This window comes from Ictidomys tridecemlineatus, chromosome 10, assembly GCF_052094955.1.
Source record: "Ictidomys tridecemlineatus isolate mIctTri1 chromosome 10, mIctTri1.hap1, whole genome shotgun sequence".
Classification (NCBI taxonomy): domain Eukaryota; kingdom Metazoa; phylum Chordata; class Mammalia; order Rodentia; family Sciuridae; genus Ictidomys; species Ictidomys tridecemlineatus.
In genome coordinates this window covers 129233856-129260764 of record NC_135486.1, presented here as the reverse complement: position 1 = coordinate 129260764, position 26909 = coordinate 129233856, and the positions used below count along the sequence as shown (strand labels likewise).

At 44.3% G+C, this 26909-nt stretch overlaps 1 protein-coding gene across 1 annotated transcript in view; it reads right to left on the bottom strand.

Moving 5' to 3' along the window:
* Positions 1-11420: 11420 nt before the first annotated feature.
* Usp31 (ubiquitin specific peptidase 31) overlaps positions 11421-26909 on the bottom strand; it is a 71461-nt gene continuing 55972 nt past the window's right edge. Inside the window, exons 14-16 of the mRNA XM_078024215.1 lie at positions 23248-23406; positions 21574-21726; positions 11421-19585 (exon numbers count right to left, since the gene is read on the bottom strand). Of these exons, the coding sequence (XP_077880341.1) occupies positions 18018-19585; positions 21574-21726; positions 23248-23406 (1880 nt within the window). The 3' untranslated portion in view covers positions 11421-18017. The remainder of the gene's footprint in view (positions 19586-21573; positions 21727-23247; positions 23407-26909) is intronic.

Below are 26909 nucleotides of genomic sequence, written 5' to 3'. Positions count from 1 at the left end.
TTCTGTTGATTTTTCTTTATTGTCTTTCCAGTCTCTATTTCAGTAATTTCTGATTAAATCCTTATTATTCCCCTCTGTTTGCTTAAGGTTTTGTTTGTTCTTCTTTTCCCCATGTATCAAGGAGGAGGGTTATGGGGATTTTCTTTGTTTTGGGTACTGGGGACCAAACCCACAAGTGCTTTCACTGAGCTACATCCCCAAGCCCCTCTCCCCTTGTTTTATATTGTGAAAAGCTCTCCCTAAGTTGCTGAGGCTGGTGTCAAACTTGCAATCCTCCTGTCTCGGCCTCCCAAGTCACTGGGATTACAGGTATGTGTCACCACATCCATTGGAAGATTATATTTTTGATTGAAGATCTTCTGTTTCCTTTTTGATCTTTTACCTACTTGTTTCATCTATCATCAAAATGGGTATTGATGATATGCCTATTACTTTCATTTGAGCAGCACACAATGTATAGACATTATACTGGAACTTCACCGCGTACTCTTATACAATTATGTGACAATCAAAATAAAATAAAACTTAAAAAAAGAAAGTGAGATTATTTAAAGTCTCCCCCTATTTTTTATTGGATTATCAATTCTGCCCTCAGTTTTGGCCTTTTCTCTTTCATGTATTCTGGGGTGCTGCTGTCAGGTGAATATATAATTGGTGCATCTTCCTGATGCAGCAATCCTTTTAACATCATAAGTGTTCTTCAGTATCTGTTTTAGTTTGAAAGTCTATTTCATCTATTAGTCTAGTCACTCCAGCTTCCTAATGGTTGCTATTTGCATGCTACATATTTTGCCAACCTTTTACTTCCAACTTATTTCTTGTATGTGTTTGCTGTCTTTTATTAGCTCTTGAACATCTGAAACGATTTTTCTTTCATCCCTACACAAACACAATAATTTTGGAGAGTACAGAATTCTGGGGTCACAATCCTTTCTCCTGAGAACTCTTACCACTACTTTCTAACAGTGTTGCATATTAATGCCATATTATACAGTCCTACTCTAGTTCTGTTCCTTTTTAAAATAACCCACATTTCTACCAAATTTTTATCGGTTGTAATAGATTTAACAACCACGCTAACATTACTTAGCCAACCAACTTTCACTGTTTTTCCCCCCTGATTTTAATATTTTCTCAACTCAGAATTTATAAAAATCTACAAAACATGTCCAAGTACAGACCTTCCTTCCATTAATCTGAACATCAATCAGGGAGCCCCTTTGGCATAAAGATTCAAATATTCAGATCAATAAAGTTATGTATATTTATATTATAAAGTTTTATATATATATATATTTATAAAAAAGTTCATATATATGTGTGTGTGTGTCTGTGTGTATTTCATTTGATCTAGTCTCATATCTTTGTCTTTCATGATTTTTATTTCTTTCTCTTTTTTCCCCTAAGTTCTAGGAGTTTCTTGACAAACCTTTTCATTCCTTCAAACTGATCGTACTATTCAATTATTTTCCCATCACACTTTGCAACCCCCCCCCCCCCCGTTTCTCTGACGGCACGGTTTCATAGCCCATTGCCTTTGCTCTTTCCAAGACCTCCTCCTCCTAAATCTCACTGGAGCAGCCTGACTTCACAACATATTATGAGTCCTCAGAGCACTTCCCCTATATCATTCTGATAAATTTCTACGTGCTCCTGCAGATTTTCACAAAATAAGGCCAAGACACTTTGATGCCAGTAGCTGAGAGTGGGCTTCACTAACAACCCCTCCTGTTGGTGGACTGCGAGACCAAGAGAGAAGGAAATTCTGTTTTTGATCACTGGGTTATATACCTAATGACCTCAGTCACAGAACACTGGGGTGACCATGTGTTCCTAGTCTGGCACAGTCTCATCCCCCATCTATGAAAAGCCTTCTCTTGTTTTATGTGGGCATCGACTTGATGACTCTCCCCTCCAACAGGGTCCCCCCTCTGTAACCCTCTAGGCAATGCTGGGAACCCCCATTCCCTGGAACCTTCCTCCATGGCGGACACGCAGGACATGTCCCCCAGTTGTTCTGCACTTCTGCTCCTTGTCTCCTTCCTTCACTGATTTGTCAGATGCTATGGGGTTTAGGGAGGTTGAAACTGAGAATCCATTTACCACTTTTTTTTGGGGGGGAGGGGGTGTGTTTTGGCCAGTTTTTCATCACTGTGATCAAAATACCTGACAAGAACAACTTAGAGGAGGGGAAGTTTATCTGGGGCTCTCAGAGTTCTCAGTCCATAGACAGCGGACTCCATTGCTCTGGGCCCAAGGTTTAGCAGCCTAGGAGAGGGAAGCTGCTCAGCTCATGGTGGAGGCAGGGAGCTGGTGGGCCAAGGAGGTGGAAAGGCACAGGGAAAGATGTACCCTTCCAGGACACGCCCCTGTGACCCACCTCCTGGAGCCACGCCCCACCTGCCTACAGTTACCACCCAGTCGGTCCATTCAAACTAGGATGGGCTGATGAGGTTCCAGCTCTTGTAATCCAATCATGTCACCTGGGAATGTCTGCATTAACAGGAGCTTTAGGGTGACACCTCGCATCCAAACATAGCAGCAAGTTATGTTCTGAAGGCAATGAGCTTCAGCAGGCCGCTGCCTCCTCTGACCATAAGCATTCCACTGGCTTCTTCTGAGGTTCTAGGTGTGGACAGACTACACCAGACCTCCAGCAGTGGACTAGAGCTTCCCTTTTGCTTAAGCTGGGCCACTTCAATGGGCTAGTGAAAGAGAGAAAGAGCTAGAACTGTGGCTTTAAATTGTCGTGTGAACTGTAAAAGCCTTTTCTCCGGCTTATTTATTTTCTGTCCCATCAGAGGGGAAAAAACCTAAATCCTAAGAATCAAAATGACACTAGAGTTCTTCCCCTTTACCAAAAGAATGATTACTGATGGCTATTCTTCTTCTCTTATTTTTCCGATAGAACTAAACAAGGTGGAAAAACACAAACATTTCTCTGTGGATAATGTGGGTCAATGGGGTTATTCAATTAACTTCCCTTTCTCTCCACTTAACTATAAACTACATTAAAGCAGAGAACATGTCACATCTGCTCAGCACCATATCCCCAGTGTCCAGTGGGTCCTGGCTGACAGCATGGGCATCCAGTCAGCCTCTCTTGAATAAATGAGCAAATCTTGAACAAAACCCTGGACAGCTGGGCAGAATCTATGTTGAAATGTTGGGCTTTGGCTGGAACAGCAGATCCATGTTTCGACCACAGGAACAGGGCAGGGAGTCCCCACAGCACATGGCTCAAGGGGTCAAAGATTAATGTGCTCTTCCTCCTGCCCTGGCAAGGCTTGGACAACTACTTAGAACCTGTGCCAAGTGAGAGCAAATCTGCAGGTGGCACAAGAGCCAAAGGAGTGTGTAAAAATCACAGTTGTGAAACAGGCTGCAAATCAGGAGGTGATGGGATTAAAGCCGCATTATGATAAGGGACTCAGAGGGTGATAAACCTAGTCACAGAATCAAGGAAGACTTTTCTGGTACTTGAGAAAAATAATAGATCCGGTAGGTGACAAAAATCTCCTACTCATTCCTTCTGCCCCCTCTTCTTCTTGTCTCTCTTCTTTCCCAGTCTTCTTCCTGGAATTCTGGAAGGCGACAAAATTAGCACCAAATGAAGCATGTATTAACTAGGGTATAGTCTATGCTACTGAAACAACAACATGTTCACTTAGATAAAACAGCTGCCTTGACTTTCCCCTCACACGCCCCAGGATGACAGTGCAGAGCTGCAGAACTGTGTCGCCCTCCATTTCTAGGTCCCAGGCAGCGGCTGGCTGATCCAAGGCATTGCCAATTTCCCAGCCAGCAAGGAGACGGAAAGACAGAAAGTGGAGGTGCACTTGCTTTCTTTTTAAAGATGCAATCTGCAAGTTGCACATATCAATCCCCTTTAGGCCACACTGGCCAGCATTTATTCATGTGATCATACTGACTAAGTGGGAGTCTGGGAAATGTACCCTCTAGCCAAACAGAGAAGAATGATGATAGTGGACAATTAGCAGGTTCTGCTGCAGAGACAAGATCATTAATCCAGAGAGATCAATGTATCTCTCAATGCCTCAGCACCTGCTAAGCATGGATAGAAATTCCTATTACATGGTGGGAGTCAGCCTCTGACGGCCAAATCAGCCCCAACCACAGCGTTTGACCAGCCACTTCAGAACCACTTTTACCATTTTTGTTTTAAAACTTGTTTAAACCAATAAAATAATTAGTTTACTTTTTTATGCAGTGCTGAGGATCGAACCCAGTGCCTCACACATACTAGGCAAGGGCTCCACCACTGAGCCACAACCCCAGCCCCCACTGTTACCATTTTTACCATATTTATCATCCACGTCCCATGCAAAATCAGGTTGCAGCCCTTAGATCCGAGGTCTAGAGCCTCTTTGGGACCTTATCATCCTACGCACCTCCAGCAGATACTCTTGGCTTGTTCATCATTTCATTCTCTGTTTAACAGGGAAATATATTTCAGAATTAAATATTGCAATTATCAGAGAAAACTAAAGGCTCTCAGCCAGGAACCATGACAACCCGTTATCCAGCCCTCACTGGAAACTGATTGGATCAGAATCTCTAGGTAAGGGTTCTGGGATTTTTCCAAAATCAATTCCCAAGGGGAATCTAACCCAGTGCCCTCACATTCAGAAATACCACTCAGTCTCCACAAAGGGCAGAAAAGGGTTGTCTCTTTCTACTGTGTAAAAGAGTGTCTTGCTGGGCACTGGCGGGTGGGGGTGGCTTCTCTCATTGTTTGCTTGTATTTGGAGAAGAGAGGCAAGAGGGACTTCTTTTTTCTTCAGTGGCTCAACAAGACAGAAGATGTAGACTTTTCCCAAGCCACTCAGCAAGTCGGCAAAACCCCAAATCTGGTTCCAAAGCTCTGGTCAGCTCATTTCTTTGGTGAGGTGCAAGGCTGGGTCACTGTGTCCCATAGCCCTTCCTGGTCCATTCACCTTGGATGAAGACCAAGGGGACTAATAGTAAACCCCTAATACCATGAATACCATAATACAATACCATGATACCATAGACCCATAATACCTAATAATAAGCACATCACATTTTTCTATGTATTTTACATTGAAGAAAACAAAGCACAAAATTGTCAAACAATTTGCCCCAGGTCACAAAGTGGCAAAGCTGGGATCTGAACCCAGGCAGACTGGCCCCAGGATCCGTGTCTCTCATCACCCCACCAGAGCATTCGAGGCGGGGAAGAGGGAGTGATTTCTACTTAAAAGTAGAAAGAAGCCAATATTGGGTCACACGGAACAAGGATTTGTTGAGCATCTAAATGTGCTGGGAAGTTTTCACACACCTCTCAAGAGGGGTATAAAGCAACAGATAGAAGCTCAGTCTCCCACACCCTCCCCCCCGGTAATTCTGCACGGGAGCCTTGGGGACGTCTCTGCCCTAGACTGCTTTCTGAGGAGACTCTGATGATCCGTCGCCTCCTCTGTGCCCAGGATGGTTCAGGTCACTCAGCTCTGACCACAGGTACTTGTGATCTCACTGGGCGGAGGAAGGCAAGCTCCTGACACACAGACAGAGCCACTGCCCCCAGAGATGGGCTCTCTGCTGAAGTCCATCAGTCCCAACACGCAGGCTCAGGAGAAGGCACTCAGGAACACAAGAGTGGTTGACAAGTAGAAAGTACCTTCTGCTCTTTCCTTCTGCACCGTCCCCCTGACAAGCTGTGCCTGACACAGGGGCGTTAATTTTTCATGCCGTTGTGCTGCAGACACACAGACTGGTTTGGAGCCATGACAAATGAAGTGCAAATGTGACTTGAAGCCCCAGCACCAAGATGTCGAGGCTGCAGGTCACATCGTACTCCGCCTCGTCCTCCTGTCCCCGTGACACAGCCGCACCTCTGCTCTACGTCTGCTTCTGTGGCTGCAGATGGAAAAGGAATAGCATATTCTCAGCTGGTCGCAGGAAAGTTGATTAAGAAAAATTCACTCCCTCCATACGGTTTCTGATCTCTTGTTTATCTTCATTTGAACCGTCCCGGGTAGATGTGTCTCCGTGGCAAGCCACTTCCATTCTTTTATCCAGAAGCAGGCTGGGCATACGTTATAAAATAAATAAATGATTAAGAAACATCTAATTATTGTTATTAGTTTCTTACTTGAAGGTACTTCCAATCTGCTGCTTATTAAAGTCATTCATCAACGAGCACCGTGCCCTTTCCGCAGGCGCTGCTCCCAGGACCAGTGCGGGCCCGCTGTCTCCCGCAGCACGCGGTGCTTAATAAACATGGGGAATATGGATGGCTGCGAATCCCTCCCTCAGCCTAAACTCCAGCATGATGGATTGATGCTTCCTAAACACGGTGACTATTTCTCTGGCCATTCATCAGCCCTACCACAAATACAGGTGTCAGCTCGGGCGGACGTCAGACTCTAACTACCTCCTCTAGAGCATCCGTAGAGAAAAGCCTGCGTTTCCCACCCAGGGACCTCATCAATTTTTCATGCACTGCAGTCCCTTGACTTATTAAATATTTATAACAATGTCATTATTTACCAAACAAGCTACCAGGCTGTGTTGGAGGCCCCCAGAGCAAGACTCACGAGTGCATGGGGAACAGCCCTCCCGTCGCCCGCTCCCTCTGGTCAACCTTGGGAGCAGGGTGGTTGGGCAGAGAACACGGGTTCCTCTGCTTTCCTTCCTTCCAAAATGCCACCTGAGGTCTCTCCAGGGCTTTGGTAGAAGCCCTGAAAGACCAGAGGTGCAGCACTGTGCTGGAGATCCAGGCACCACGAAACCCAGGGCACTGTGGAGCTGGGAACTGTCCCACCAGGGACCCATCCTGGCCACCAGGGCTGTCGCTCTTTCCTCTCCATTCCCCTGATCCACTCTCCTACTTGCTGTCTTCTGATTCCACGGTCAAGAGCTCTGATGCTCCTGGGTAACCGTAGGTCCCCAAACTCCAGGCAGCAGAGAAGAACCCCACTCACTCCACCAAGATTTGCTGAGCCCTGGCGGAGGCGGGCACTGCCCTAGGAGCCAGGATGGCGCCATGTGGCTGCCTCCACAAGACTCACTGTCCCGTGGGTCATCTGTGCCGGGGTCCCCTCACCCACCCCAGTTGGGAGCGCCAGATACCTCCTTCACCTTCCTTGCCCTTGGCCATGGGCTGGCGACCCAGATCCTGCTCCGTGGGATCTGCAGGAAAATTTTCAGAGAGCAGAGGTGCTTCTGGGAAACAGTTTGCTTTCTGGTGAAAAAAGACCTGGGCAGAGAAAGGTCCCATCTTCTTCAACTGGATGTTGTCAGGTTTGCAGAACTTTATCGGTCACGGAAGGCCAAATCTGAGGACAATCAGTGTGCCAAGGATGGTGGAGAGAAGGGAAAGAGCCATGGTCCTAGACGACACCCCTGAAGGACTGAGCTGACCCCTGCACCTGCCCTGACTCTGGACTTCTCACCAAGTGGGTATTTTAAAATATCCTTCACTATGAGAAAGCCACAGTAATAAAAATCGTTGCAGGTGAGGTCCACATTGATAGATGCTAAAATTAGTGGGCCCAGTGTTTGAGAAACAGGATATTTGCATGGCCTAAAAAAAGGATCTCCGCCAAATTGTATAATGATGATAAAAAGAGCAACTTTCCACAGCGGTGAAACCCACCTTAGCCAGGCGATCAAGGTCAAGATCACCAGTAGAGTCATTATCGACGCCTCCTTCCCCCTGAAGCACCGAGAAGGGCACATTGCTTTTGTGGTACTCTTGCCCAGAAAAAAAAAAAAAGCAAAACCTCAATCAATTCATGAGAATACATGAGACAGACCCAAAATGGAAGAATGTCCTATGTAAGCGGCTGGTACTCTTTGGAAGTGTCAAGGTCACAAACGACGGAGGAGTTGGAGGAGTTATGAAGACAACTAAATGCAGTGTGGGATCTGAGATTGGATTCTGAGACAGAAAAGACCTAAATGGAGAAATGGGTGAGATCCACATCATCTGTACTGTTCTGACTTAGTTTCTGGTTTTGATCACTGTGCTACAAGCTGCTGTTACTCAGGGAAGGTGGCTGAAGGGTGTATGGGAATTCACTGAAATTGTTTTTGCGAATTTTCTGTACATTTTTAAATTTTTTTTTTTTAGTTGCAGATGGACACGATACCTTTATTTTATTTGTTTATTTGTATGTGGTGCCAAGGATCAAACCCAGTGCCTCATGCATGCTAGGCAAGCACTCTACACTGAGCCACAACCCCAGCCCTTCTGTACATTTTTTTAAAAAAATTCGAGCCAAGGAGGCGCTCTGAAATTCCATTACCAAAATGTAGAAATTTCATCACTTTCAGAATTGCAGCAGTACACCTTACTCAGGGACTGCAAAGAAAAAGATTATAGCCAATCCAAGGGGGCCCCCTTCCTGTAAGTGTATTACCAAGTGCAGTTGGCTGTGTTCATTATTAAATTTTCCTGTTTAATCTAGTGTAGGGTGTTGGAGGAATAAGTTACCAAAATACAAGCTGTGAAGTAAAACAGGCCCAAGTTCATAGTCCATACCCAAGATTTCCATTCAATACTGAGCGATTTGGAGGTAAGTTATTTACTCTCCGGGCCTTGGTATACATACGTGCAAAACTGAAACAGGGCACCAGCTCTGGTTGGACATTCTGTTAGGCAGAGCTGAAAGCCTTCAGAACTAGACCCATATGGGAGGAAAGACAGACCAAAGACTCTGCTGTCATGGGAACTACTACCTTCCACTGGGGGAGAGGGATGACGAACCCAAGAATGAATTTCAGAGGCTGAGAAGTACTATTAAAATAATAACAATTCTTATACAGTATGGATAAATAGAGTAGATAAAACCAAATACATTCAAAACTACATTAAATATAAATAAACCAACCTCCTCAATTAAGCTGCACAATGGTCACAAAGATATCTTTTTATAGGTGCAGGTTTTGAGGCACAGGGAAGTTGAGTAACCTGTCCTAATTGTCCAGCCAACAAGTCAAGGTCACAGGCCTGGTGACCAGCGGTATGCACGTTAGGTAAGCACATCTCCTGTCCACTACTCTAGCAGCAGTGGGCCCAATGTTTGAGAAACAGGCTCTAGGTCTGCCTTCCTACCCTGCACCCAGATTTCTGGCATACACTGCTAACCAGGCTCTCTGGTGACACCATGTTGTTGTCATGGTAACCATGCTATGGCACAAAATGGATATCGTCTCTCTCCTAAATTAAAATCTCACCCTGGATTGTCATTTACTTCAGAACAAATGGAGGAGGTCATAAAATGTTCCTCCCGCACCCATTTCATTCACTGCTTCCTGCCCTGCATTCTAGCAGGTTGCCAGAAAGCACAGCACTTTTTCCTGCCTGGAATATGAGTTATTCTCCACTGCCCTCTCCTCCACTCCCCAGCCCTGCCTCGGAGCCCAGCACCGTGCTCCATCCTTTAAGCCTCGTTCCCACTGAAGCTTTTCACAACCGGATGATGCAAGGACCTTTATTCTCCATCTTCCAGACAGGAAGGTCAAACCACTGACTGAGCAAACGTGAACATTTACTAAGGAACCACTCTGTGCCTGGACTCAATTCTAGGTGTGATAGCAAATTGGCACCTTCTCTATGCAAACTTTTGTGGACTCAGAATCTGAGGCTGATACAGTCCATCTTCAATCACACTGCTCCATCGCCAATGCCTTCCATGCCCCTCAAGAGGACAGACATAACTGACACCCTGTCACCGTGTCCCTGGAATTGGATATGTATACTGCAGGCGCTATGGGTCCTTCCTAAACAAAGTGAAGGCACAAGAGAGGGAGGATGTCACGTGCCCAAGGTTCCACCAGAGGCAGGGAGGCCTGACTTGGACTAATCACTGTGGTCTCGTTTATACCCACTTCTCACACTCAAGAAAAATAGGGCTGCTATAAACCCAAAGAGCAGGCCTAACGTACCCCTGAAAACGGGGTGCAAGCCACTGGGTTACATGTGCCAAATTTTATCATGTTGGGTAAAAAGAACCCTTGTCCCCACTTTGTGCAGCAAATGTTGGCAGAGTGTGAAAAACATGGATGGCCAAGACCAGACCAAATCAAGACTGAATCCCAAAGGATTCTGCTGAAGGGGTGCAACCTACCCAGAGACCAACCATCAGGGCCATGTGGAGATGCTGAGAGGAACGGGCCACAGAGGAAAGGCAAGATAACCCCCCATCCCGAGATCCGTGGAGTCTGCCTAGGAACAGGGAGCAGTGCCGGGTCTGGGGACAGACCTCCAGCCATTCCAGCCGAGTCAGGCCTCAGATCACTCCTGGGGCACTTGAACACACAGAAACTTGGGTCCAGGGCAAGGGGCTTTGTCACAACTTTCTTGAAGAATTAAAAGGCACAGAAGTGTTCAGAGACACCAAGTATTTGAAAGCAACCCTCCAAGTTCTAAGGGGACAAAGTGATCCTCAAATATCTGTATAACTATCAAATCTATATATTTTGTGACATGTGAACACTTTTAGGCATAGTGAAGCCTCTTGAATAATCATTGTACTATGGGGTTAGACTAACAAAACCTAAATAAACCTGCCTCATTTAAAACAATACAAGCTGTAAGTGCCATCTATACCTCTGGTTTTCATACGTGGCTCACACTAGTCCTTGGTTAGAAATACCATCTCCCCGTTCCTACCCTAAACCATAATAACGACTTTAGGAAAACAAGATCTGCTCTATGATCTGTATTCACCAGTTTCTAGGAACATGGGATGGCTGGTACTCACCTGAAGGGAAATCCTGCTCACTGATGCTGCTTTTCTCATTTCATACGGAATGAGCATTGCCACACTCAGAGAACAGAGGCTAAGCACCTGCAGACTGGGGTTTTTAAATACATTTGACAATGGCGATCTCTACTGCCCCCAAGTGGTCATAAGTGATGTGACATCCTCAGCAATGAGTTCTGTCGGCAAGGACAGGAAAGACGGCTGGAAAGACACATCCTCAGAGCAGGAGAGTCAAAAAACCAAGACACTAAATACATGGGAGTAGGAGAGGACCAAGAAATGGATGGTCCCTTTTATGCCGCCATTTCTTCCTATCATAAACATCTGGTAGGAGAGGAAAAACAATAGGAAACTTTGAAAAGTCTGTTGGAACAGAGTCAGAAGGTGAGTTCCTTCTCGTCCAACTCCCTGGCCCAGGACAAAACAACTCAGATCATCGGGGAGGAAATGGGAATAACAATCACTGTGCAGATTATATCCTCATGAATGTGCGCCTTTTGTTGTAACTTTACTTAGAGGGTCTTTGTACGTATCCTGTAATTTGCTTTTTGACATTCAACATGGCAATTTTGAGGCATTTTGTATAGATTGATGTAGTACAAACATCATTAGTCAACACCAAACAGATACTGGTTGGCAAGGGGGAGAAAAGAGGAATGTGGCTTGAAGAGGGCATCACGTAATAAATTTATTATATTTTGTTACATTTTCCACTTTTCTCTTAATTCCAACTGTATACTATATAATCAACTGCTGTTTCAGAAATAAAACGTTTTAAACATAAAAATATAAATTTTGCTTCTTAAAAGTGCATACACCTTGAATAATAAAACATACAAATAAATAACAGAAGTCAGTGACACATCTCATGCACTGGCCTAAAATAATTTAAAATGTATGATACACTTTTCTTCCAGCCTCTAGGAAAGACATCCTGCCTTACATTTTTCTGTATAACTAAAGAAAATTACACAGAACTATGGACGGTGCGTGAACAATACCGAAGCATTTTGTGTACAGTGATATACATGCAGATTTTACAGCGTAAATACGGAAAAGTTCAACCAAGAAACTACTCTGGTAATGAGACTTGAATTCAGTTTTAACCAGTGGTGAGAGGCACAGTTGGTGGGCAAATCCATACCTGAACACAAATGCATACCTGAAAGGCCTTCAAAGAGAACTTCAACTTGGGTAATACCGTAATTGCCTTTCCCCTTGGTTTAATGAAACCTCACCGTGTAGAATAGCACCTAGGAAATTTCATATTGCGTCTTACCAATTGCCACAGAGCTCACTCCTCTGGGAGGCCTTTCTAAAGAAACATTTCCTTGTTATCTTTACTCCTTGAAATGTTGAAAATACCAGGTAAATTACATTTCTTTTCGTTTTGTAGGCAGCATAATGCTTGACAGGATGAAACCACCCGAGCCCAGCAGATTATTTTGAAGATGTTGTAGTGCATTCAGCTCACCACAGATTAAAACTAAATGTCATATGCCTCCATAGGTAACATACTGCCAAGTTTTTGGATGAGTATTTCTTGAGTTACACGAAAAAATTGCAATGAGGGTTACAAAAAAAAAAAAATTCCAAGTAAAATGTTTCACATTCATTTCAAACTAAAAAGAATTCCTGAAACTACGTTCTGGGTAAGTAAGAGCTACAGTAGAGAATGAGCTGAGTACAGCAGCCTGGGGTTTGCTATTTCAATTACTACAAAAAGGCAACCATTCTATCAAAAGCAGGGACACGTCTTCCAAGGCTAGAAAGGTTGTTTTTGTGTGTGTGTGTGTTTTTTAATTCTCCCAAATATTCTCACTTGGAGGAACTTCCCTTCTCCTCAGTGGGTTGGTTTCTGATCCACCATGAAATCTGGTGGGGAGACTTTGGAGAAAGATGCAGACCCCAAGACCACCAATTCCCACCAGGCTGGGAAATGCCAAGCCATCCACCCCCCGAATCAGGCCTGGAATCAGAAAGGCCTCATATTCCAAACAGGAGGTTGATATTTTCCTCCCTAACACAACTGAGCAACTGGTATCACTCTTGAGACTTCATATGGCAGTGATTATCACCATAATTCTCGGCAAACGAAGGGTGTATCGCAGTGGTTCTCAATTCCAACTACAAATCAGAAACACCTACGAGCTGTAATGGTGGTTCCTGGGACAGGCCCCTACACTACCTAGATCAAAAGCTCGGGAGGAGTCCCAGGTTTAAAAGTTCTTTAGATGATTCTAGTAAACACTGGGTATCACAATCTCAGATGAGTCATTCAGAAGTGGCTCTCAACTCTGCCATAAACCCCTTTCTCCTCCACACTGGGAAACACTGCTTTTAAGTGAATATGAGATGGATCTAGATCAGAATCCACTGCACAACACTATCATAAATTCCACAGCCTTGTTCTCACTGGGACCAATGGGTGGGAAGCTCCACAGCTTTCCAAAACAGCTCTAAGTCTCTACAAAAGCATTTTAAAATTGTTAGCACTGTTTGAAGCCACATTCTTTCCTTGTGACCACGATAGAACCCTAGAAGATATAAAAAATTAAAATCTATAGAAAATGGCAGGTTATTTTTAGAACAAAATACTTTAGGAAAGTCTTCAGGCTAAATACAGTATATACACCAGTGTATGTTCAGTATCTCCAATTCCACTCCTGCTTCCAAAATACTTATTATTTTACATACAACCACACCAATAATAAAAAAATTGGCAAAGAGAAATAGATGCGAAGCAAACCAAGAGATCACATTCATGCTCATCTACACTGAGGATTAAGCCACATTTGAAAAATTACAAATTCAAAAATAGAGCTCCATAATCTAAGAGTTGCTTTTTTTTTTTTTTTTAATGCTTAACATTTAGTATAGTCTTTTCTTTATTGGTTGCTTGCATAGGTAGTAAGAGCATGCTTTTTGGATTAGATGGAGGGCATGCAAGACCTTTTCCATTACTGAGGGAATCATGAGTGGTCATGCCCAAAATGTGGCTGCAAAAACAAACACTTGGGGAGTTGATCCAAAGACAGCATGAGACACTGGGCGACACTGGGCGTTCTGTTAAATAAAGGCATTGGACTCCCCTGCCCAAAAAAAAAAAAAAAAGGCAGTCAGGTTTAACAATAATGTTGCCTTCATGAAATTAAAGACAAAGACAGCGTGCACACTCACAGCCATGTCTGTCTGTGTTTTGTGTTTACGACAGGCACTGGTTTGTCAACAAATTTCACCCTTCTCAATTCCAAATAATATAAGCTTCAATGTGCCTTCAGAATACATTTTAAACTGTGCTTATTATTTGCATACTATTTCAAAAATTCAACCCAGAAACACTATCTTCGTATCCAAAACAACTTACCTAGGAAACAATAACTTCAGCTGCTCAGGAATTTGTCAGAATGAAATGTAACATCAGATGTCCATCTACTTCTAAAAACGTGTTTCTCTGAAATAAATAAGCTTTGTTCACTGTTCTCTGCTCCGATTGCCCTAAGCGGCCACTACTGTTCCTGACGTTTTCATGATAGTTCATTTAGAGGGATGACAATTCCCCAAACCCAGAGAAAAATCCCAATATCCACCTCAAGACAAATGGATGACCAAATTCTAATGCAAAGTGACTTGGATTTTCAAGTCCTCCAACAGCAGAGGCAGCTCAGCCTGAACCAGCAAATCGAAGAGCAGGATGTCTGCAGAGATGAAGGGTACTTTTGGTTTCCAGACAAAACAAACATGCTCAAGAGGACCATGAGCCTTAGCCAGAGCCAGAATCCAACATATCTTTTTGTCGAGAGGACTGCCATTCCGTCCAGCCCACCGCCAGCCTTCCCAGCCTCATGAGCTATGCTGGCAGGGCTCTTTGGCTACAGCAAATTCCTGAAGCTTCAGCAGGTCTTTAAACACAAAACAGGCCCTCAGTGAACATTTGCAGAATGAATGAAGGCTGGAAAGAAGGATTTCAAAAGAGCTCGGGCAGCCTCACAGACAATTACAGCATTTCAGCACACACCACAAACAACCAATTCCACTGCTACCAGGCCAGCGTGCTAGGACATACTTTCAGTTTGGCTGCTTTTAGGATGAGAAAATACAAAAGGCAGGAGAGGGCCTACCAAAAAAGGCTCCTCAGTTTCCTTGTGCTTCCATATTCTCTAGGGGGTTAACAAAGGTGAGGCACAGGGCTGTCTTAAGGATTGAGACAGGCCAGTGCACTGGATGTTTACAGAAAGAGAAATCAAGAATAATTTTTGTAAATAAGCAAACATTCCCAATGCAACCCTACTGTTGGTGACTACGTGGTGCCTACAAGGAAAGGACTTCTGTCATCAGGCCCATCGAGGTGTCAACCAGAAACCCAGACCCACCACCCTTAGCAGATGATTTTAACCCCAAAGCACATAATGATCATTGCGCCAAATATCACTGAGAAAAGGAAGGAAGGAAGGGAGGGAGGGAGGGAGGGAGGGAGGAAGGGAGGAAGGGAAAAGAAAAGAAAAGAAAAGAAAAGAAAAGAAAAGAAAAGAAAAGAAAAGAAAAGAAAAGAAAAGAAAAGAAAAGAAAAGAAAGACAGACAGACTAAGTCCTTGACCCTAACAAAGAACTAAATTGAACCAAGTAACAATACTCCCACCTGAAAGAGCACCTTCAAACTTTGGGGAAAAATTTCCTTTTCTGTGGCTTAAAGTTGTAACTAGTCGTTAGGAATAATGAAATTTTCATTGTTTACCAACCCTGGAAATAGAAAGCTTAACGATGCCTGGCCAATGCCATAATACTTCTTGGCATTTTTTCTATTTAATTAAACCTGAAGCAAGGACTAAATTCCATAGACATATAGTTTATAGATTTTATTATATTATAGAAATTTTATTTCTAGATCCCATGGAAAATTAAAGAGATTTGTAGAGGTTTTTTTTTTTTTCAAAGGCATTACACATAATGGAAAATCCATTCCTATAGGACTCACGAATAAAAATATTTACCCTTGTAAGAATCAAACTAGTTTCTATTAATGCTTAACTGACTATGGAAAAAAAGTGTTATTAAAACCCTCTGCCTAATCAAAATATAATTCTAAGACTGCTTTAGAGCTTCTGATAGATTTCAAATGAAATCTACCTAACAAAGACAACAGGTTCAAATTAGACAAACATTCAATTCCTGATATTGATGAACCCACATTTGTGCATCTTTTTCAGGAAATAAAAGCAATACAGGAAAACCAGAGCAGTGGCTGACACGGGCGGGGCTGTTGGTGAGGTGGTATCAAAGGCAGCCAGCCCCGCAGTCAGGCCACAGCACAGGACAACGCTGCTTGGGAAACCACTGAATCCACACAGCACAAGGACAACACCTAGTGAAGTGTCTAGTACAGGGCTCGGTGCCAGGGTGACGGCTCATGCTGAATGAGTTACATGGAGCACTACGGTAACCTTCGCGAGTGGAATAAGCAAGTCTTCACCACTGCAAGGGTCGAAAATTCCAGCTACCCTCAACATAATGGCTCCTTGCAGGTTACCAGCTAATGCTCAAATTAGCAGCAAAATAAAGTTAAGTAACCTACTGGAAACAGTTCCCAAGAGGTATTCATGGAAAAAAATAAAAGAAAGAAAAAAGAGGGCAGAATTCACAGCTATGCATGCATATGTGTTGTCATTACTTCATACACAGCAATACTGAAAAGGAAGGCTATCAACGAATCTGTGCACCATGAGTTCAGGAAGAACCTGAATAGTCTATGACCAAAATAATAACAACAATAATAATAATAATAAAAAACAACATAAACTTAGCATTCTATATTTTATGGCAAAGTGACAAATGCTATTCAAGGAGAATCAGGACTATGATTCTCCTTATATTTAAAAAGCAAATAAAATAAAAGCTAAAATTGAAGCAGGAAATGATTACCAGGAGACATCCAGAGAGCTTGAAAAACTATAGATTTGCTTTTCTGTGCTATTTCTATGAGGTGCTCCTTTTTCTATATAAGAAATGCAGTTTGCACTGACACTGCCAGATGGAACACACTCCAAACCCCACTTGTGAGGTCTGGGCGTGCGATTACATCTTCAGCACAAAGAAGATATAAATGAGTTACTGAAAAGCAGTCAGAACGAAAACTGACAAGCGGGATCCAAAGTGCATCTGTAATACTGTGTCACACACTGCTTCCACACACCATCACTGACTGTTGGCAGGAAGCGACTTCTTTCCTTTTCAAGCTATGAGATGAGGGGACACAAGCATGCAGATGGGGGCACCATGGAGCCTTCAGCTTCTAACAGAAAAAGCAATACCAGAGGAGAATGGTAGGATGCATGCCTCCAGTTTAGAATGCATTTTTTTCCAGGAATCTTTCAAAGGTGTTAACTGCTCTGCTACAGTTCAAAATCCAAATGGACTTAGCTAGCAAACGTAGAAGGAAAAAAATTTAATTAGTGACTGGATCCTGGCTATCCAATTTGCTACTTCTTGGAACACATCTCAAGAGTTAAGACAGGTGAGGGTGCTGCACACCTCTGCAGAGATAAAGGTAGTCTAAGACTTTGCTTCTACCTCTGTAATGTCTCTGTGGCAGTAGGAGAAATGACACAGTCACCCACATGTCACCTTCCTCTTTAATCCATTTACTGATGCACATCCATCCTGGACTAGCTGAGTATAGATACCTGAGAAACATTAGTGTTAAAATATTGCCCTTTACAAAGACTGGTAAATGGGGCACAAGTGCAGAAAGCAACAGTTTTATCTCGGTTTGTTTCATATGTTATTGTCACAGTTTTTAGAGCTCCTGGTGCCACTCGACAATCCGCAGTGTGGACAAATCCTGCTCAGATGAAACCCAAGTCAAATAATTCACCCTTTCACACACTAATGATAGCTTAACTGGTTCACAGGTTTCAAGACCCTAGTGTCCAATGAAAGTCATTAGAGTTCTCTAGAAAGAAATATATACAATTGCTAAAGGGACTGTCTGGGTATTGTCTATAATTACTCCAGTTAGCCTGGTATCAATGCTTTGCCTATGGCTGTTATTTGGTTCAATGGCAGAATAAGGCGACGCTTTTAACAATTTACAACTGACTTCTCCTTGCATACAAACACACACTCACGCACGCGCACGCACACACAATCAGGCACATGACCCCAACAAAATAACAAAACAAAAGCATAGAGGGCTTTGGTGGGAGAGGAGGGGTGCTAAATAAATAAACATCTTTACAGACAGAACATTTAGGCTGCGGAATGTCACTGAGGTTTCTGAGAAGGCCGTGCAGAGGTCTGCATGCTAGAAGGTAACTTTTTGGAGGCTTTCTCAGCAGGCTGCTTGCCGCTGGGAGATGAGGGAAGTCCGGAATCCAGCTGGGAAGACTTGGACTTGTGAGCAGAGAGCAGGGAATGTTTAGCGGAGGCAGGGTCCTTAGAGACAAGCTGCTCCTTTCCAACTGCATGGGCATTTGGCTGCTGGGGGCCCGGAGGCTGGGGGCCTTTCTCGGCCTTGTCATCCCTGGCACTCTTACTGTCTGACTTGACAGAGCTGCCCCCTGTCTTTTTAGACAGCAAGGTTGTCTTGCCAAGGTCCGTCGACCGCCTAGTTTCCTTCTGTCTCAAGGCTGACTTGAAGAAGGACAGCCCCTTATCCTCAGACTTGCTGTCCCTCTTCAGACCTGAGCGCACGCTCGTGCTGGGGGAGCGCAGGCTGGCCATGGAGGAGCTGCGCACGTGCTTGCCGTCACCTCTGCCCTCCCCGGCTCTGGCCTGGCTCACCCGAGGTGAGCTGGGTTTGGAAATGGAGGTGACACTGGCTCTGTCGGATCCCAGGCTTTGTCTGGAGCCCTCCCTACTCAAGGTCCGGTCTGAAGTCCTGTTCTTCCCAGGAGGGAAGGGGCCCCTGGTGGCAGAGCCTGAGGCTTTTTTGGCAGATGTAGAGGAAGCAGTGTAAGCGAGGGCAGAAGCCGACTTCTGCTTCTGAGGCGAGGGAGACGATGCGGAATCATGGGACTTGGGGACCGACTCCTTTTTGGGCTGGGCAGGAGCAGGGGATGAATGCCTTCCACTGGCCCTGGAAGAATCCGCTTTGCTTCGAGAGCGAGAAGGCTTTAGAGAAACTTTGACAGGAACAGGAGAAGAAGGAGATGTACTTGAAAGAGATGATTCTTGGCTTGCCAAGGCTGCTCTCCCCTTCCGCAAGCTTTTATCTGGCTCAGAAGTGCCTTTGGAACTGGGGGACCTCTTGGTTGTGCTCTCTGGTTTCTTTGTGAGCGAGCCTGGATGGCCTGGGGGTTTCACTTCTTTGACTGGAGAGCTGTCCACGGAATCACTCTGATCCACATAAGCAATCTGATTATTGTTATCAAATGCATCGGAGACAGGAGGTAAGCGATCCCCTTGTGCTAAGTTTTTGCTCTGTGTATCTACAACACTGGAGTTCAATTTGCGGGTATCTGACTCATCTCTGAACACGCCCTCCATGACAGCCAGGGGGGCTCGGCCCACAGCCTTGTGTTCTCGTCGACTGTGACTATCATTTACTTCCTGATAACTGCTGGAAAGGTTCCTCAAGCTGCCAAAGCAAGAGATGGAGACCTTGTCATCTACTGCCTCCCCGATCTTCTCTAAGGTGGAGGCAGAGCTGTGAATTGGAGAGTCCCCTGAGAAGCGGGAAGGAGAATTGGAGCGCATCTGCAGCTTCGCAGACAGGGACCAAGAAGGTCTCATGCAATTTTCATTAACAGCCAAGGGGCTGGTCACAGACGATCTGGAGGACAAGCTCTGGCGCTGGACACTCCTCACAAATGGCCGAGTTGAAAAGCCACCTAAACATGGCAGAGAGAATTCTGTTAAGCTAAACCCACAAAAACATTCCTGTAGCATCTTAAGATGGTAAAGGTGGACCCAAAGCAGGCCACATGTAATGACGGGAGTATGACTCTCAGTGTCACCTGTCTGAGGTCACAGCCATATGACTTCAACCTTCTGAAGCCCAGTTCCCTTATCTATAAAAGAGGAACCTTCTAGCTCAGGGGTAAGCAAACCATTCTCTGTACCTCCTGGCTCTCCCTCCAGGTCACCATACTTCCTGTAAAGGCCCACCAGAAGTATGTTAGGTTGCATGGACGACCGCTCAACTCTGCCACCATAGCACAAAAGCAACCACATAGGTAACAAAAAAATGGCGTGGCTGCATTCTAAAAAACTTTACAGAAAAAAGGCAGCAGGCCACAGGGCCCGTCGGCTACAGGATGCTGTGTGCTGACCACTGGTCTACTATAAGGATTAAAGAAAATCTCAGAAGTCCTGTGCCCAGCAGAAGACCTGGCACTTCAGATGCTCATGAAATGGAAGCTGCTCATCCAGCTTCCTCCTCCTCCTAAGGCACATCTGGGGCTCACAGAGGCAAGTCCTGCCAAGATTACACAAATAATTAAAGGCAGAGCTAATACCAGAACCCCTCACCCCTTGGCTCAAATACCACCTGTAAGTTAGTCTGCAATCGTTGACTAGTAAAGTGGAGAAGAACTAGAGATTTCAATGGAAAGAACTAGAAACTTGGATACAATCTGCACCAAACCTAAGGGACCTAACACTTTCAAAGAAAACCCTCATAATTAGAACAATATGTTAGTTTGTAGTGTCTTAAAACTTCTAAAGAAATATTCTAAATTGAATTTTATTCATACTTGATACTGTAGCTGTGGCATTTAAGAAACTCTGCATAAATTCCTAAGAGGCAGCCTCTGTTCTGTGGGCACTATCCAGAACCATTAAATGATGATAATGCTTGAGAGGATATTGATTCCACCAACTACACTGTTTAAAAATAGATCAAGGCAACCCATATCTAGACTTATCATTAAGGTGACAGTGAATTCTAAGTTTACAAGATATGTTGAATATAACCTCCACCTAAACAAGCAAAGGCTTACTAGTTGACTTTTCACAAAATGTCAGGAGCTAGAAAGAGCTTAGCAATTATAGTCCAATATTCTTATTTTACAAATAAAACAGCGGTAAGCCAGACAAAGTGGCAGAGCTGAAACCCTGATACAGATCTCCTAGTCTGCCACCTTCTCCCAACCTCCTGCACTCTGAGCTCCATTTCATTTTCTCAGAATTATCCATCATCGCTAGAGACAGATTATGGCGATCCAAATGCTGGCCGCAGAGTGAGACTCATTGGAGGATGAGTCACCGCCCTCATTACAGAGGCTGAGCTCACCCTCTGCTCCTTCCAGCTCTCAGGGCAGTGGCTGCCTGATCTTTCCCACACCACCTGGGGCCCCTGTTAGGACCAAGGTCTATCCTGCCATTACTCTAGTGGTAAGTGAAGGCTTCAGAGTTCAATTTTTAATCAGATTTGCCCAGTTTTTATATTGTGATTACGCTCAGAGTAAGAAATCTGGAGCTGAAGTTGTCAGGGGCCTCATTGCCAGGCTGGGACTCACCAGGTGGCCCTGAGCAAGCACAACTTCACTGAGCCCTTACAGCCACTCTGAAAATTATAAAAGCACTTTGAAAAAAAAATGTGTACATTATCATACAGTTAAAGCTTCAGCCTCACACTAGACCATAAAAGTGGAAAATGATGATGTGGATAAAGTCTTGGGTCATAGAGGAAAAGCCAGTGACCATGTCCTTAAACAATGTTACTTCTTACAATTATAACTGCAGCTAGGCAGCCCCACTCCTACCCACTTTGAGTTCTCCCGCGATCTCCGTGGGACTTTGTTCCTAACCCTGAGGCCCCCTGCACTGTGTCTGTATGTTGCTGTTTTGAAAATCCATCAGCAAAACCCACACCCACCATCATCTTCACTCCTTTCCCCGGTCATCTCCACGGACTCAGAGAGCGAGGCCAGGGAGGTGCGTCTGGAGGAGGCCGCTGAAGTCACACTGGCTTGCTTGCTCCCTGGAAGCCGGCTCACCCAGTGCTCGCACAGGGAGGAACTCGTGGAGCCTGTAGAAAAGGAGATGGGAGCTGAGGTCAGCCAGGTCCTGTGGCCAGCCTGCACTGCCCATGCCCTCACGGACGTGCTGCAAGCCAAGCTGGGGACATCTGTTGTCCTAAGGACACCGTGAACTCCCAGAGCTGATTACCCCAGTGAAGATGAAGAACAGAAGTCAGCTCCTGCACACAGGCAGGAATGAAATGCAAGCACAGGGATGACCACTTCAGAACGCAGTATGTGACCCATAAAAGTTGGCAAAAAAGATGGGATGTAGACAACAATTCATGTCTGTCATTCTACAAATATGGATTAAGCATCTACAGAGCATGCAACTATTCTGAGCACCTGTAGAAACATTTGACTCGAGAAGAAAGGAGCAATGTGCACTATTCTTAGCTTCACTGCCTTACAGAATTGTTAACCATGTTGTCATATTAATAACACACACACACACACACACACACACACACACACACACACACACACACACACATGTCCTTTCAGGTCCATCAGTCCTATCTCCTATTTGTTCCAGAAATGCCCTTCAATATACAATAGTGCAACAGAAAGTGCTCTTGAGGTTGACTACATGAAGCAGCACTACTGGCTCAGCAGACAAGAGCATGTCATTTCTGAGCATCTCTGACTCTGGTAGAGCACCCAGGGAAGCCTCAGAGCAACTGAGTTCCCACTTCCTGTCAAGGAAGTGAGCAGCTACACAATGCGAGTTTGGCTCAGCAGGGCTCATTGCACTTGAGGAAGGCATCTTTTCAGCTTCTTTGAACTCACCTCTCCCAGGCTTGGAGACAATCAGTGGTCACCATTCCTTACCCTACCCTGTCAACACAGTACCATGTTTTGTCCTCTGCCACATTCTCTTAAAGTCAAACTTTACAGCAGGAAGCACATGTGCCCTTGTTTGGATTATGTCTTGTGTCTGCATGTGTCTTGTGGGTGGGTGCTGGTTCCTATGCTTATTAACATAACAGGCTAGATCCTACGGGCTAAATGCAAGCCATCTGTTACAGTCATCAATCCCTTCCCAAAGAGAACAAGTCAATCTTATTGGAAAAAAGAACTATTCCTAATGGTACTCGTCGACCCTTTACAAAGTGTTCTCATATCCATTACCTAATTTAATGCAAGCAATGATCCAATAAGGGAGGACTATGACTATTACACCCATGCTGGGTGATGACCATGTGGCTCAGGTGGACCATGCTCCAGGAGAAGGTCTGAGAGCAGCAGCCAGGCTACTGACCCACTCCCCCGTGCATCTATCCCACAGGCACAGGCGCAGGCTGTCTGAGCCAGGCTCTGCCCACCACTGCATGGACTGTGCTGGTCCATGGCTGCCACACAGTCCACCCCACTTCCTTAATTGCAATCAAGCTGGTTTTCAGACTAACAGAAATGTGAAGATTAACCTGATCAAACTGACGGTCATGAAGCCTCTAAGACATCCCTAGACCATGAACTACAATCTTCTGCTCTAGAAAAACCTGCCCAAGAACAACAGTCAGCCTTACCGGCTACTGAGCTGTTAGCTGACCACGACGGGATGGCTGTCCGCCTTTGGTAGAAGAGGATATAGGCTGTCTGCGTGCACACCTCGTCCTCCGACAGCTGCTGCACATCACTGTCATCGAAGCAATACCAGAGGCCATCCACAGAGTTCTTACAGTATGCTGCCAAAAAGAGACCATGGTCAGTACCAGAGGAGACCACGCCAGCTGTTCCATTCCATCCAGAAACCATTACTTTGGCTTATACAACTAATTCAAGAACTTTTTAAGTCTGCACGTAGTAACACAGAAAGAAACTTTTTAATAAATCCAAATTCCATATCACAATGTGTTTAAAGAAATTCCAAATTATTTCATATAGTTCTATTTCACCTTAGAAAACAAAATATACTTATTTATTTAAACTACTGGGTCTCAACCAGGAACAATTTTGCCCTACAGGAGACATTTAGCCAAGAATGGAGACATTCTGACTGTCACAACTGAAGAGGGATGGGGGAAGTGCCCAGCACCTGGGGATGCTGCTAATTATCAACAATGTACAGGACACCACCCCACCACAGAAGTACCCAGCCAAAATGTCAATAGTTCCAGGGTTAAAAATCCTGACAAAAGGGGCTGGGGTTGTGGCTCAGCGGTAGAGTGCTCACCTCGCACGTATGAGACCCTGGGTTTGATCCTCAGTACCGCATAAAAATAAACAAAATAAATATATTGTGTCCATGTATAACTAAACAAATATTTTTTTAAAAAATCTTGACATAAGCATATGACAGTATTTCGTGTTTATGAGAAATATAAAGAGAAATACTACTACTAACCCAGTATCTAATATTCAACATTTGTATACCAAGAATTTCATTTAATCCTGAGATTTGTTTTATTATTACTCCCAATTTTATAGCGGCTTAAAAAGACTACCCAGCACATCCACCCGCATGCATTTGCTGAAGTACAGAGCCAACTTCAGTTTAGGTTTATATGATACTTGAGCCTGAGCTTCAGCCCCTGCCCTGCCTTGCCTCCCTAGGGGGCAACACAACAGCGCTCCACAGAGGGTCCCTGGCAAATTAAGAATACACAAGCTCATGAAGGCACAAGGCCCTCTCCCAGCTCAAATCCCAAGCTCAGGTAGAAATAAAGTGCGTTCAAGAACCAGCAAGAAAAAACAAAAACTTGAAAGAGTTTGGTGCCGGGGCTGTAGCATGCACAAGGCTTGGGTTCCAACCCCTGCACCAAAAAAAATAAAATAAAATAAAATTCTCAAAACCAAATTATCCTGAAAGGATATATCAAAGGGTCTTATAAGCTTGATCCAAAAAGGCACGTTGTTATCACATTTCCTAAAAATATCCGTTTACTGGATCGAGAATAAATGAGTGCTAGAACATTTAGCTGGATGCTGAAACAGACTTAGTATACCCAAGGACAGGGCACCTAAGGTCCTGAGAGGTGCCAGGAGTAAACCATTAACAGGCCACACACTTTTCTAAGTATGGCACTATAAGAGATGAAACCCAGAGAGGGAAGGGTTACTATACCAAACAGGTCCTCAAATGAAGGGCAGAGGAAGAATCTACAAATGTGGGGAAGAAAGTCCTCTGCAGCTGTGAACTCATCAAGACCCAGAAGAGGAGAGAAACGAAGATACAAGCAGCAAACAGCTATAAAAACAGCACTCAAGTTGTGTCAGGTCAGGCCTGATGTATACATCACCCACTGGTGAGGTGGTGATAAGTGGGAGTTAGAACTGTAAGGAGTGGGGAGACATCCAAGAGAAGGGGACAGATAATTGTGCTCTAATTTTGGTCTACTCTGCATCACAGTGTGGAAACTAAGGTAGCACAGTAACTCACTAACGAGAAAACAATGTTATTTACAAAATAATTCTACTTGCTTTTCTTCCTAGCCTTACTTTCTGAGGTGTTTCCTAGGCCAGTGCTACTCAAATTGTGGCAGGAGATTGGTGCTGTCCCCAAAATGCAGAAGCATTCAAAAACTTTCATAGCAATCCAGTGCTGCCATAGTGTTTTGCTATATTTTTACAAAAAGAGCTGGCTTGTGAAGGATTGGAATTTTAAAATAGAAAAAACAAGGTCTTTATCGCAGATGATTTGAGAAGCTCTGTTCTAGATCCTTGCACAAGTTAGCCATACACAAACCACATAATTACAGCTAGACCCAGTGCAAAACCAAAAACACATCAGAACAGACACTCCAAATGAAAACTTAACAAGAGAAGCCCTTTAACCCACAGTGCTGGGGTATTTAAGATGTACTCTAACATTCTGTGTACCAGGAGAGCAACAATGTGGCTTACGCATGGGAAAGGGGAAATAACAAAAATATCTGAGCACCTCCCAGGGAACACGTCCTGTGAGAAAGGCAGGCCTGCTTCCTGCACACTACCGTGGTCCCACCGTGGTCCCCAAGTCAGAGTAGGCTACATGGCCAAGGCCACAGAGCTGGGAAGATGGGTCCAACTTCCAACCAGAACTGCTTTCATTAAACTATACTGCCTCTAGGTTTTTCAGGCATTTTCCAAAGTCTGTTCTATGTAAAGAGCAACACGATGTGATAAAATATATCACTGTCCTATTTTTCCCAATAATTTCTTGCTAGAAAGCATGCTAACAAGCCAGTCGACATTTTCCTGATAAACAGTGCTCTAAATGGAAGATGGCATCTTTACCAAAGCTGAAGTTGGATGAACAGCAATCAGGGATGTTGGCAAAGACATGACTACATTAGGTAATTAGTGAAGTTAAATCACCTCTAAGTCCCTCTCTGTTCTAAGATCCATGAATCTATGATTCCACAGCGCAGTGTCCAAGAACACAGATATTACTAGTAATGCCACAAGAGAAACGATTCAACTCAACACAACCTTAACAGAGGGGGCCCCCATGAAACAGAAACCCAAAACATGCAAGACACCAAATAAAACATCACAATTTAAATTGAGCTTAAGCCAAAATACAAAGATAAAATACATTTAAGCATTTAACTAACATTTTGCTTGACTGGAACTTCCCTACCTTCTGTTTCTCCCTGCAAGTGGTTCAAGGCAATTCAAACCACTCCATCATGAGACAGCATCTCACTAAGTTGGGAACAGTCCTCTCACAAACAACTGCTGCCTACAATATTGAAATAGTTAAAGAACTTGAACTAAACAGGTTTCAAGAACAAGAGACTGCAGGGCTGAGGATGGAGCTCAGTAGCACAGCACTTGCTCACCATGTGCGAGGCCTGGGTTCAATCTCCAGTACCCCCCAAAAAATAAAATCAAAAAACAAGAAGTCTCTTGCATCCAGTCATTCTCCTGACCTCCTACCCTCCCGCTGGGGGGAAAAGCAGGCTGAAGAAAGGAGCATGAGAGGACCTGCTTCCACCATGCTGATGGGAGGGAGGGCAGGCTGCGGCTACCTGCTATGGAGAGTCTCGGGGATTTAAAATACCAATTGGAAGAGACCAACCTGCCTTCATCTCCACTACCTTTAAAAATCAAGGTAGGCAACTGTAACATAAACGACCAAGTTGATGAAGAAATAAAATCCCTGAGAAGTATGGGTGAAATACAACGAGTATAAAGAATGCAGAAATCTGAGTCTTGGAAACCATATCCAGCTATACCAAATGAACAAATCACCCTCATTTCAACC